General features: G+C 43.0%; 1 protein-coding gene across 2 annotated transcripts in view; it reads right to left on the bottom strand.

The window, feature by feature from the left end:
• The window catches only part of LOC137291418 (peroxidasin homolog), a 203084-nt gene that overhangs the window by 60873 nt on the left and 126485 nt on the right, over positions 1-15726 (bottom strand). Inside the window, exon 1 of one of the 2 annotated variants that reach the window (XM_067822751.1) lies at positions 6724-6913. The exons of the other annotated variant lie outside the window; for it this stretch is intronic. Within the exon in view, the coding sequence (XP_067678852.1) occupies positions 6724-6881 (158 nt within the window). The 5' untranslated portion in view covers positions 6882-6913. Of the gene's footprint in view, positions 1-6723; positions 6914-15726 lie in introns of those variants that run through there. 2 annotated transcript variants of the gene reach the window in all.

Here is a 15726-nt window from a genome sequence, read left to right as displayed (position 1 = left end):
CAACACAACACACAGTCCTTCCTAGCACATCCCAATACACCACAACATACACAGTCCTTCCTAGCAGATCCCAATACACCACAACATACACAGTCCTTCCTAGCAGATCCCATTATACATCAACATACACAGTCCTTCCTGGCAGATCCCATTACACCACAACATACACAGTCCTTCCTGGCAGCTCCCATTACACCACAACATACAGTCCTTCCTTGCACATCCCAATACACCACAACACACAGTCCTTCCTTGCACATCCCAATAGACCACAACATACACAGTTCTTCCTTGCACATCCCAATACACCACAACACACAGTCCTTCCTTGCACATCCCACTACACCACAACACACAGTCCTTCCTAGCAGATCCCAATACACCACAACATACACAGTCCTTCCTAACAGCTCCCATTATACATCAACATACACAGTCCATCCTGGCAGATCCCATTACACCACAACATACACAGTCCTTCCTTGCAGATCCCATTATACATCAACATACACAGTCCTTCCTAACAGCTCCCAATACACCACAACACACAGTCTATCCTGGCAGATCCCAATACACCACAACATACACAGTCCTTCCTAACAGCTCCAAATACACCACAACACACAGTCCATCCTGGCAGATCCCAATACACCACAACATACACAGTCCTTCCTAACAGCTCCCATTATACATCAACATACACAGTCCATCCTGGCAGATCCCATTACACCACAACATACACAGTCCTTCCTTGCAGATCCCATCATACATCAACATACACAGTCCTTCCTAACAGCTCCCAATACACCACAACACACAGTCTATCCTGGCAGATCCCAATACACCACAACATACACAGTCCTTCCTAACAGCTCCCATTATACATCAACATACACAGTCCATCCTGGCAGATCCCATTACACCACAACATACACAGTCCTTCCTTGCAGATCCCATTATACATCAACATACACAGTCCTTCCTAACAGCTCCCAATACACCACAACACACAGTCCATCCTGGCAGATCCCAATACACCACAACATACACAGTCCTTCCTAACAGCTCCCATTATACATCAACATACACAGTCCATCCTGGCAGATCCCATTACACCACAACATACACAGTCCTTCCTAGCAGATCCCATTATACATCAACATACACAGTCCTTCCTAACAGCTCCCAATACACCACAACACACAGTCCATCCTGGCAGATCCCAATACACCACAACATACACAGTCCTTCCTAACAGCTCCCATTATACATCAACATACACAGTCCTTCTTGGCAGCTCCCATTACACCACAACATACAGAGTCCTTCTTGGCAGATCCCATTACACCACAACATACAGAGTCCTTCCTAGCAGCTCCCATTATACATCAACATGCACAGTCCTTCCTAGCAGATCCCATTACACCACAACATACAGTCCTTCCTAGCAGATCCCATTACACCACAACATAGACAGTCCTTCCTGTCAGATCCCAATACACCACAACACACACAGTCCTTCCTGGCAGATCCCATTACACCACAACATACACAGTCCTTCCTAGCAGATCCCATTACACCACAACATACAGAGTCCTTCCTAACAGCTCCCATTATACATCAACATACACAGTCCTTCCTGGCAGCTCCCATTACACCACAACATACACAGTCCTTCCTGGCAGCTCCCATTACACCACAACATACAGAGTCCTTCCTAGCAGCTCCCATTATACATCAACATACACAGTCCTTCCTTGCACATCCCATTACACCACAACATACAGAGTCCTTCCTAACAGCTCCCATTATACATCAACATACACAGTCCTTCCTGGCAGATCCCAATACACCACAACATACACAATCCTTCCTAGCAGATCCCAATACACCACAACATACACAGTCCTTCCTGGCAGATCCCAATACACCACAACATACACAGTCCTTCCTGGCAGATCCCAATACACCACAACATACACAATCCTTCTTAGCAGATCCCAATACACCACAACACACAGTCCTTCCTAGCACATCCCAATACACCACAACACACAGTCCTTCCTGGCAGATCCCAATACACCACAACATACACAGTCCTTCCTGGCAGATCCCAATACACCACAACATACACAATCCTTCCTGGCAGATCCCAATACACCACAACATACACAATCCTTCTTAGCAGATCCCAATACACCACAACACACAGTCCTTCCTAGCACATCCCAATACACCACAACACACAGTCCTTCCTGGCAGATCCCAATACACCACAACATACACAGTCCTTCCTGGCAGATCCCAATACACCACAACATACACAGTCCTTCCTAGCACATCCCAATACACCACAACACACAGTCCTTCCTGGCAGATCCCAATACACCACAACATACACAGTCCTTCCTAGCAGATCCCAATACACCACAACATACACAATCCTTCCTAGCAGATCCCAATACACCACAACATACACAGTCCTTCCTAGCACATCCCAATACACCACAACACACAGTCCTTCCTGGCAGATCCCAATACACCACAACATACACAATCCTTCCTAGCAGATCCCAATACACCACAACATACACAATCCTTCCTAGCAGATCCCAATACACCACAACATACACAGTCCTTCCTAGCAGATCCCAATACACCACAACATACACAATCCTTCCTAGCAGATCCCAATACACCACAACATACACAATCCTTCCTAGCACATCCCAATACACCACAACATACACAGTCCTTCCTAGCACATCCCAATACACCACAACACACAGTCCTTCCTGGCAGATCCCAATACACCACAACATACACAATCCTTCCTAGCAGATCCCAATACACCACAACATACACAATCCTTCCTAGCAGATCCCAATACACCACAACATACACAATCCTTCCTAGCAGATCCCAATACACCACAACATACACAGTCCTTCCTGGCAGATCCCAATACACCACAACATACACAGTCCTTCTTGGCAGCTCCCATTATACATCAACATACACAGTCCTTCCTGGCAGATCCCAATAGACCACAACATACACAGTCCTTCCTTGCACATCCCAATACACCACAACATACACAGTCCTTCCTAACAGCTCCCATTATACATCAACATACACAGTCCTTCCTGGCACATCCCAATACACCACAACATACACAGTCCTTCCTGGCAGATCCCAATACACCACAACATACACAATCCTTCCTAGCAGATCCCAATACACCACACATACACAGTCCTTCCTTACAGCTCCCATTATACATCAACATACACAGTCCTTCCTGGCAGATCCCAATAGACCACAACATACACAGTCCTTCCTTGCACATTCCAATACACCACAACATACACAGTCCTTCCTAGCACATCCCAATACACCACAACATACACAGCCCTTCCTGGCAGATCCCAATACACCACAACATACACAATCCTTCCAAGCAGATCCCAATACACCACACATACACAGTCCTTCCTAACAGCTCCCATTATACATCAACATACACAGTCCTTCCTGGCAGATCCCAATACACCACAACATACACAGTCCTTCCTAGCAGATCCCATTACACCACAACATACACAGTCCTTCCTAGCAGATTCCAATACACTACAACATACACAGTCCTTCCTAACAGCTCCCATTATACATCAACATATACAGTCCTTCCTGGCAGATCCCAATACACCACAACATACACAGTCCTTCCTAGCAGATTCCAATACACCACAACACACACAGTCCTTCCTTACAGCTCCCATTATGCATCAACATACACAGTCCTTCCTGGCAGATCCCATTACATCATAACACAACACACAGTCCTTCATACCAGCTCCCAATACACCATAACATTCTATACAGAGTGCTTCATGGCAGATCCCAATACTCCATAACACTCTATACAGAGTGCTTCATGGCAGCTCCCAATACACCATAACATTCTATACAGAGTGCTTCATGGCAGATCCCAATACTCCATAACACTCTATACAGAGTGCTTCATGGCAGCTCCCAATACACCACAACCAAACACATGGAGTCCTTTGTAAGAACATCATATTTCACATATAGTAGCCCTTCCATGACCAAGTATTGTAACATGTGTAAGAGACATGTGCATATAAAAAATGCATGTTTTGTGTGGACATGCATGTGCGCATACATTGTTAGCTCCTGTGGTCGACAATCTTCAAATGTCTGCACATTAACTTTTCTTCTGAAATAGTGAAACATAAAAAATTCTGGCATTCGATAGTTGTGCATCTAGCAGATCCGGGAAGTTGTGAAAACACTCCTCCACTAACAACAAAACTGCTTGTGGTTGACATGAAGCCATTCCTCCTGTGATTCCAGCCTGGATGTTATTGACGTAAACGGCTAGATAAACAACATATACATAACACACAGCTACCTGACATAACACAATATGTGTAAGGTAATTAGTGCAAGCCTTATCATCACTATGTAACCTGAACATGCAGCACTGCCTGGTTAGACATACATCAACATGGCAAGAGGAAAATGGTGTCTTGCTTGGAAGGCCATGCAACCACAAGAAACAATATATGCATTGGTTGTGAGATGTCTTCTCAACTAGAGTGGAAAGAGATGTCTCAAAGTTTTATAACTAAATGAACAGGCCTGTTTACACACAGCTGATGAACCTTCGCAAGGTCTAAGAACCATTGGGTTGTTTTCTACACTGGACTTCAACAAAGCTGCCAGGCCTTCAAGACTTGAAAACAGGATAAGAACCTGTACCAAAATGTCACTACTGTACAGTAAAGAAGTTCATCATCCATAAAGACTTGTTGGGATACAATACAGTTAGTTCCAGCATAGGTTCCTGGTTAGAACTGGTCATAAGCTGGCTGAAGAGATGAATAGCTGGAGCAGGTGGTCAGTTTCAGAGGCCTCAACTGATTAACTGATACAACATATGGATGCTCACAACAGTCGAACTAATCACTCAGATGCCTGGACTCCATTATTTACAAGCCACCAGGTGGTAGTAAAATGCCAACCAAATTTAAACTTTTTCAGAACAGAAGTTGCATTAATAACAGCACCCATGTTTCCCTGTGCATTTACAGCCTTGTCATGTGAAAGCCAGCATTCACGAAATAAGATAGAAAAGAACATGTACCTTAAATCTCATTACTACCATAAAATGGGTTTTCAATATTGTGTAGTTGCCATAGCTACAGAGTACCATTGCATCATCTGGCAGGATGATCATTTTAACAACAGAAATTATAAGCATGGGCAGTAATATTCTAAACACTGCTCCAACTTTGTTCCAAGCTTAACCAAGAGCATATGCCAAGATTCACATGTCTAGTGGACATAGAGTTTCAGCAACTGGCTTCCACTCTGACATGTCTGTAACAGGTAAATTAATATTCATCATCATTCCATGCATATTTGTAACCTCTGAGAGCTTGCTCTCCTTTGGGCATATCCACTGAACAAAGAGTAATTCTCACAGGTAATATTACCAACAGTCAGCACTTCTGCTTGAAACCTCATTCGTGATCCTATCAAATATGTAGGTTGTCAAAGTTGCTCCTCAGAATAAATTGTGAAGAAAACAGGGCATGAAAATAGGTTGTCGATTGACAGTAACTCAATATATAGGCAAACAACCTTTTAACAAAGAACTTTTGAAGGCCTCTTGCAGACAATATCTGCTTTAAAGTGAGGGAGTGTGCAGCAGTACAAAACCTCAGTGTAATCTGGGCCTCTTGTCACAGTACATAGTGAGCTAGTTATTGGTCAGGTCAAGTTGAGTGGTATGTATACACCTAGCTTCCAAGTATATGTGAACTAATTGACCCTGTAAATCTAACTGATTCATTTATGCTGTGAACTCACAGGGTCACTGCAGTGAGTCCACCATGGTGACAGTGGCAATGGTCTGGAAAGAAAGGTGGTAGCAATTTGTCAAACTTTCCATGCTCCACTGCTGTGTTTGACAGCTCAGTGAGGGGCTTACTCCTATGAACAGGTTTAACATGCATGGTTTGATAAACCCCCACATCTCATGGTGAAATGGTTAGGGAAAGTATTCAAGTTATGGACGGGATATGAGTGGTCTTAATATTAAAGGCCCACAACAACCATCCATCATCAGCTTTGATATACATGTACTGCAATTCCTTTGCATTGCACTTTCTTCTGAGACATGTTGGCGTCCCAGATGACAAGCAGCCTGTCCCACTGTAATATCTCTTGTATAAATACTGCTACGTAGATAACACTTAAGTCTGGGCGAGCCTTTGCTAGTTATTGTTCTTGAATGAAAACATAACAGTGAGCCCATATGACGTGTGTCGGGCGCATACCTGCACTTAACACTACAAAGCTCGTATAACAATACATGTATAATCAACCTGGAAGTTGGTATGAAAAACAAGTCATTGAAAACGTCGCTATAACGACTGTTGCGTCGTCTGCTCCACACAGGATAATAACGCTAAGTCAGCAGACGAACTGTCAAACTGACTCTGCGTTGCTGGAATTCCAATAGATACACAAAGACAGCTATTGATGTAGATAACTGCTTGAAATCCCTTAATGAATCAGTTTATTATACCACAGAATAATTCAAGCTGTGAATGATAAAGAGAATTTCTGCCATTGTGTCACACAGAAAACAATGCATACATGTTGCCACTGAAAAGCAAACAAAATACTCACAAGATCCTAGTATCCGAGGGAATTTGGGGGATCTGCTCTAGTTGCAAGAACATACACCTGACGGTCGTACGAAAACACAGACACCGGTGTGGACAAGCAGATGTCCCTTCCAATATGGTCATGAGATATAACACAAAATAAATCACACCCCTCCACATATTGATAACGGGATATGTCCTGCTCGCGCAGTGCGCGTGGTGTGTACTGCTACCGCACGGGCTTATTGTTTTGGTGGGGAAGCACCCCTCTCGGCTTCTCGCGCGTCGAGTCGTACCGCTGGAAAATATAGTACATCGTGTAAAGTTATTTCATATTGTTAGCTAAGACTCATAAGGCCAGTGAACACCAGCTACCGTATTGATGGAGTCGTACAAAGTTATATGTTCTGTACGTTATGTTTCATTAATAAAATAAAAAGTTTGTAATCGCGCGGAGGGATATGTGCTACCAAATGTTTGACCCGATACGTGATTTCCCTTCAATTTTGCGGGACAAAGATTCTTTTATTATTGAAGCAATTATCAGAAACACGATATAGGAAATATACAATAGGCGTCAGCCTTCTCAAAGAAGAGCAATCTCTGTAAAGTAATTCTATGCGTGTCTAACAGCCAAGGGTGATATAGGTTATAACGCCTGGAGACTTGAAACAATTTACGACGCAAAGATCAATTGAAAGAGATACATACGATAATGTGAAAAATTGCGCAACAAATGTAGCTTTATGATGCAGTCCTGTAGAAAACTGAACACGTTAGGTATTGTCAGCAGATCCAATACACAATTAACGCCAATAACCACATGTTGTGCGTGCCCGTCTACTATACACTGAAGAAAAGTCCTAAATCACAGTTGAGATTTCTTATAAATTGTTTACGTTTTTAACTTTGATACCCGTGTAGTCAACATTGTAACCAATTTCCTGCGAGTTTATGGAAACCCGTGAACATTGCTACACGTTCACGTTGGGATTCATGACCAACCCATCTGAAATGAGGATCCGAAGACGCTACATACGAGTTGCTGACATCAGTACAAATGGACCGGCAAGATTATCCGAATTATTTGACTGACCGAATGTCTCAGCTTCTATTTATTGCATGTTCATCCATTTTCTCAATTATTGGTCATCGCGGCCTTGTAGTGTTTTTCATGATGTCAGTACGTTTGTTCATTACGTCTTGATTAATAACAGAACAAGAAGTTTCTCTGTCGTGCAATAACTAATTAGACAGTGGGCTTGAGTTAGAGAAAATGAACAAATTCACTTTATGTTTTACCTTTCTGAGCGATTAGTTTTCAGATTAAACCTTCTTTTAGATGTTTGCAATGGGCCTGTCTGCTGTGTAATCCATGTTTCGCCAGTCAGTATCCTATAAACCGGACGGATGTAGGACATAATATTGCTGGAATGTGAGGGAAGAGGGTCAGTGGCATACTGTGGGCAGATGAATACACTCATGTCAAGTGATTGCGAGAGGAGGCGTTAGCGAATGGCAAGCATTACCTATCTACCATGGGAAACAACAAGCGTTTCACGCAAACGTCACCGTTCCGCCACACATACCCAAGATGTTTTGTTTTCTGTTCTCAGACAGCCAAATGTTCACATGTTCACGTTTCTTGTACCTTTGCAGTGGAAGCAGGGATATTGTATTCCTCTCTCAAAGTCCAAGGGCGATGGAATCACGGGACCTACTGATTGGGAAAATGTCAAATGTCATTCCAAAAACTCATAGCCTCCTCACTCAACACACTTAAAAAGTGTGTATTCGTAGCAAAATATAGGGTAGAGCAACACCCAGCGGCGCCCCGGAAACCTTGGCTTGACGTGAGAGTGTATTCCACCTCATGTAGCTGCCGGCCTGTATTTCTACAGCTGATGGAGAGAGTCAAGACGCGATGCGCCCTTGGACGCAGCTCCTGTAGTTCTTGCACAGGCTTTTAATTTCATGGATGTGAGTGTGCTGTGGCAGTGAGTTCAGGGAGAGAATCCAATCTCCAAACAAGATAACAGTCCGTAAATCGGTTACAAATTGTACAATTGTATGGTTTGTTTGCAGTGAAATCGTACCGATGAAAAAGTAAATCAAATAAAGATGGAGAAATCAGGACTGCGAATCCTCATAACTATACCTGGCCAGTTGCACAGTTAAATCTCAGATTTTTTAGCAACCTAGAACAAAGGTTGTTTAACAAACGATCACAGTTCAAATCGTTATTACCCGTTTGTATTACAAGATGGATAAACGTAGTAGTTGGAACGTTGAAATACATGCACGTGCAGTACGTGATGAGCGTTATCTTAGACCAACCCTACTTGTTCTCGATGTTTCATTTTATATCCGTACCCCCTTGTAATACAATCCAGTAGTAGCGATATGAAACTACGAAGACTTGTGATACGGTCCCTGTCTATATGCTCTCATTCCAGTGTTACAATGCAAATCGGTGGAAGCGATACTCCTTGTCTGTTAGTTTTAATTCATTCAGATTTGTATATGCAGGCAGTAGAGAACAGTAGAGAACGCCTGTTCTGATTTTAGGAGGATGTTACGTACGCCAGTCTTTAGTCAGTTGTGGACGTGACCTCAGTTTCTGTTTGCTTATGAAAAGGGGTCGTCTGACAAGTGGAAATATGAATACAGATATAGTGGGGACCGTCACCAACTCCAGGTGTTCTGTGAAAGTAGTCCCGGCAGGTCGGTGACCGTCGGTTTGTTTGGTACTGTCCGGCGTGTGTGTTGAGTACCGTATAGCACACAAATAATACATTCCCGCCTTGCATGTCCCACAAGCTGTACCAACAAGATGAACCTTTAAGTCGGCTAAATCCCAGCATTCTGCCACCCACTACAAATTCTTCCCAAAATATCGCCGCTCGACAGAAGCAATGTCGGTCACTCCTGGTAAAGGAAAAGCCGTAGGCCATGGCCATGTCGAAGACCGACACTTGTACAATATAGAGTGAGTCGATTACTGCGGTGGAAATAAACAGACATCTCGCATTTCTTGGTTTGTGAGAAGATGCTCGGTCCAACAATGACACGTTTATAGAATGAGGCTGGCGTATCAAGTGAATCAAGTGTTTCAGCATTAACATGTGTTCCAATATGGAGGTCTTTACTGGCTCTTGTACATGTCTGTCACCCGGTTCTTTCATATCTCCTTTCAGCTGCTCACGTTGTATTCATAGAGTGGGAAGGAAAGGTATTGTTGTAGAATGATTGAAGGAGAAGATAATGTCATGTCACGAGAAGGTAGCGATCGCCCAGTACAGAAATAACTCTGTCCATCTCAAGGATTAGAACCCCTAAGGTATTTCTCTTTTCATTGTGTCTAGCTACACTGTCAATGTTTCCAATAGGTTTGCAGCATGCGTTATATTTGCACAGATTCGACAGAGAGACATATCGGATGACGAGTGTCAGCATGGTTCCAGATACCACACATCTCCATACTGTTTATATACTGTTAATGTCTTCCGCAATATAGAAGGATCCCTTAGTCTGTGTCATCTATCTCGTCCCAGAACCATATTATTTGCCTTACAGTCAAACCCTCCCGCAGTGCTAAAGCCCTAAATGAAGCAAGTCTAAATTTCCCCAGGTTCTGAATCTCTTGTCTCACTGGGCTCCTTTTCAATTTAAATGGGTATATTTCTTACAGTCAAAATTATATATATGAATTCAGAGACTAAGCGTTAGTCAAAAGAGGATCCCTGTGACCCCAGCCTGAGCAACCAGTGACTGACTGCCGACGGCCGTGACGGAGTGTCGTGCTCGATGAACCCTATTTTGATAGATAAACCCATGTCAGTGCGTCAACCAGCTGAGCAAGTGCAGTCTCCGGGAGTACAGGGCGGCTTAGTCACTATTCGTAGCCCTCATTTTGAGGAGCAATTTCGCCCTCTTCAGAGACAGGAACCATTCGGTATTTTCAGAGTGTAGTTTCCGTCCGCCTCTTTGCCTCAGTCAGACGGTAGCAGTGCAACGACTAAGATCTTAGGACTTCAGGAAATGGGAAGAATTCTGCTCGGTTGAATGTACTTCAGACTGTGTCGGTTCTACAAATTTCATGCAGCAGACAGCGTTTTCCTCTGACGTGTCCGGAGTTTTATAGACAGCACATTTTAATTACCACGCTTTACATGTGATATTTATATCCACGGGCTAACAAGCACATCCTCGCATGTGTATGTAGGAACCACCAGCACATGTTTTCCCTTTTGGTTTCCGACATGCATAACGGCGTGTTGATGCGAGATGCAATACGGGGGCACTTCCGTACAGCCTCGCGTGTCAAGCCTTTTGGCAGTATGTGTGAGCCAGCACTGGACAAGCCTGTCTTACAGTACCTCAACAGCAGCAGCATTTTCCATCCTGCCCATCCCTTTTCCATCTTCCTGCAATGCTAAAGCCATAACTGATGCGATTCTAGTTTTTTTTCGGCTCCTTTTCAATTAAAATGAAAATGTTTGTTTTTATCAAATTTGTACAAACAAACATCGATAAAAGCACCAAGGCTCATACTTTCCGCTGCTACACTATTATAGCCCGCTAATTTGTTGTAACAGAGACCATGTAATAGATCTATTATATGGTCTCTGGTTGTAGGAATCGCCTTTCTGGTAAACAGCAGATCAGGACAGTGAAAACCCTGCAGACAGACACCGAACTTATAAGCACGCACGCACGCACGCACGCACGCACGCACGCACGCACGCACGCACGCACGCACGCACGCACGCACGCACGTTTGTTTCGCAGTCCATAAAACAACATTATTTTCACTTCCGCCAGGCTTATTCTACAATGCAAACCCCACATGAAGCAGTTGTAGATATACCCAGGTTCATCTCATTGGGGTCCTTTTTTCTGTTTAAAAGGAATTATTTGTTGCTATCAATTGACTATACACCCCTTGGTTCACATTCAATCGCAGGCACCCAGCGCCAAAATCTAAAACTGCTGTCATTATAAATTAGGATTTTGACATTATTGTCGTCAAGGATCAGTGGCCCCCAACATGGCGGGGTTCAATGGCGGGACTGATCTTTTGGACGGGGTATAATGTCAGCGCCGTGGTCCCAAGATAAATGGCTCCGTGTTGGGGATCTGTGTTACCCGAGTCAGATTATTGTTATCTCCCGTCGCTACACTTGCATTTGCACCTGCTTGTTATCATATACAAGCAGCGGCGGTACATGTTTTGGAGGGAAACAGAAGCTAATGTTGCCGTCATACACCTATACTGTAATTCTGTGTGTGTGTGTTCGTTCATTATGGTCCATTGTGCGTTATCAGATGCGTAAATTGCGGTCCTCTGTGTGTTATCACATATATGCAAACACCGTGGCCGTCTGTGTTCTCACACACTTTGTGTGTTATCGTATACATTCATACGCACGTACGCACGTACATACATACATACATACATACATACATACATACATACATACATACATACATACATACACACACACATACACACACACACACATACATACATACATACATACATACATACACACACACATACATACATACATACACACACATATACATACATACATACACACACACACATACATACATACATACATACATGTAAACTGACAGATACGTACCCTATTATTCTCTGTTATCAAGATAACAAATATTTATACGTACATTGTTTGTGAACAATGCTGTATTACACATGTACCAATCAGGATAATGCATCTTTGCATAACAGTTATAAAACATGTACTTAATGTTGTTTGTGATTCGATAAGATATGGCCTGATGTTGGTGGTCCGACATTTGGTTAACTGATATATGTTCTCGCATAGTATGTGACCTGATATATGTTCTCGGATGTTATGTGACCTGATACATGTTCTCGGATGTTATTTGACCTGATACATGTTCTCGGATGATATTTGACCTGATACATTTTCTCGGATGTTATTTGACCTGATACATTTTCTCGGATGTTATTTGACCTGATACATTTTCTCGGATGTTATTTGACCTGATACATTTTCTCGGATGTTATGTGACCTGATACATTTTCTCGGATGATATTTGACCTGATACATTTTCTCGGATGTTATTTGACCTGATACATTTTCTCGGATGTTATTTGACCTGATATATGTTCTCGGATATTATGTGACCTGATTCATGTTCTCGTAAATTGTGTGACTTCATATATGCTACCAGATATCATGCGACCTGATGTATGATATCAGCCAGTAAGACTACAGGTTGTAGACATGTAGTCTACAGATGCCGGAAATGTTGTGAGGTGCACTCCTCTTACAGGTATCTGACCCATTCACCAACTCCAGGTCACTCCGCTATCTGGCTGCAGTCCCTTGTTCAGTAAGTGGACATTCCAGTGAGGAGGACACGCATGTGATTAGGACCAGGTACAGCTATACCGCCCCAGCAACATTACTGACATGCATGATGTCGTCACATAGTCGTACGTATGTCTTTACGGGTAATGGCTGACACATACCGGGATTACTCGTAAGTAAGACACCGAGCTATGTGTCATTGTTGATGGCCATATATAACATATCACATGTATCACGAACTAAGCTTTTAAGAGACTGGTGAAACTGTGTAAGTACAATATGAGGCACCAATACATCTTTATGGCGACTTTGATTGGCGACTCCTTTAAAAAAAAGAAAACATGGAGAGCACATCACTGTGAGCTGTTTGGAGGCGTATCTTCAGATGAAACTTAAGTGCAGATTTACAAGCAGGTATCGTGTTGTAAGTTAGCAATGAAATGTGAATACCTGATAAATGTAATGTTGAAATCATTATCAAACTCAGGTATCGAGGCCGAATGTACTGGAAGGGGTAATGCCCTCAAGATTGCAAAATCGATGGACGTTTTGAAATGTAGTTCGTGCACTTAAGTTAACAAGATTCATCTCTCTTCCGGCTTAAGGCAACCTCGACATTGACGTTCAATGACTTGAAATGTCAATTTAATATACACTTAAGGTAATTCATGATCAGATAACCTGCCAGTAGGCGGAACCGCTGTCTCTTCATCTGACCGAAATGTTATCTGAACCATCACCAGCATGGCAGTCAATAATACAATGGCACTTCTAGCTTTCACTGACCGATATTCACACATGTAGAAACGGAGAATGGGTGAATGAAATATGAGTTGAAACTTGCTAGTCCGAAATTTCTCAGATTATTAATGCGGACATCAGTGAAAACCAATCATCCTTTCTTACAAATCCACTGACATCAATGACACAAAAGGCAGCTCTCGTGTGTGTGCAGTGCAGATCAGGCAAGTCTTCGCGGAGCCTTTGTGTGGCCATTTTGCTTACCTGCTCAGCGGTATTTACAGAGAACAAAGCGACCACGTTTAATAAACGATAAAAGGTGCACTTGGCAAGATGCTCGCACTCCTGGAATGAGTGAAACACCAGCTGATACATGATACGTGCATGTAGTTACGCAACGTGTGGTACAGGGTAGCTCAGTACCATTGAACTGCCTGGTCGGTGAGGGCTTCAAGCCTGCGTCATTTACATCACATGGAATACATAATACTGTGATACCTGCACAACCACGATACACAAGATGAGATGTTTTATGTTCATTACATATCGTTAGGTGAATAAATATTTACACACGAGCAAATAACACCGTTATTAAACTAATGGAGAGTGTAATGGTGTAATTTGCTGTTCGTTATGTTTGATGTGTAACTGATGATGCCAAACTATGGTGCAAGACAGTCATATGACCACATATCTTGGTTTGAACGACACGAACCTTATTTCAGTATATGTAGAGGCGTCGGGATAATGTCTGAAGAAAGGAAAGAACCGGCCAAAGAACCAAAGATCATAACAATGGTTTACGGTGTAATTTGCTGTTCGTTACGTTTGATGTGTAACTGATGATGCCAAACTATGGTGCAAGACAGTCGTATGACCACATATCTTGGTTTGAACGACACGAACCTTATTTCAGTATATGTAGAGGCGTCGGGATAATGTCTGAAGAAAGGAAAGAACCGGCCAAAGAACCAAAGATCATAACAATGGTTTACGGGGATTCGAACCGGAGATGACAAAGTATGACAAAGGGACACAATTCTGTGCGTGGTCGGAACTGTTTTACTGGGTCAGTCATTTTCTACCACATTGTTTCGCTCGTCAATGTGCCAAATTCTCGTTATAACGTTATAACGGGTGCATCAGTCTATAAAATGTAGTCTGTGTATACACAAGCCACATCACGGTCACGGACGAACAAACAACCCTGCACCCGAGTCAGGGAGAAGAATGCAGGGCCACACCCACCACCCACAAAACAGCTACTGTGTACATTTGACCTGATTATCTGGCTGTAAAAGCTAACGCACTACGATCATTATTGGCGTTCAGCTAGTGTTGGGCGGTCATTAGGAACGTGACGAGCAACATGGGTCTCAAAAACACGGATTAATGCAGCGATTCTCGTGGATATCAAAATATTGATGCCCCAGCTTGGTGACGTGTTGACTTAGGCTAAATTAGCTGCCACTGTGAGGAAGTTGACAAAAAATTGGCTGTCATAATTTACATGTGGTTCAACTAAGCGCCTTCGTAAACACACACGCACGCACGCACGCACACACACAGAGCGAACGTTCACACACACACACACACACACAGAGCGAACGTACACACACACACACACACACACACACACAGCGGACGTTCACACATGCTGGATAGATGAAGCATATAACACTACTAAGGATCTGTCGTTCTTTATATCCATAGTTTGCTGGATAGTGACGATCCTGCTCACAGACTGGTTGTAATCTAGCAAATAACTCGATCAATTTCACATGGAACGTTCCAGGAAATAGACCTAAGTACAGGACAATTTTAATCACATACAACCAACACAAGTCTCATGATAGAAACGGTTTAAACGGAGCTCGGTGACGTCATGCACCAGAAGGGAGCACCTCCGTCATTAT

Source organism: Haliotis asinina, chromosome 7 (genome assembly GCF_037392515.1).
Source record: "Haliotis asinina isolate JCU_RB_2024 chromosome 7, JCU_Hal_asi_v2, whole genome shotgun sequence".
Taxonomy (NCBI): Eukaryota; Metazoa; Mollusca; class Gastropoda; order Lepetellida; family Haliotidae; genus Haliotis; species Haliotis asinina.
This window is presented reverse-complemented; position numbering and strand designations above follow the sequence as displayed.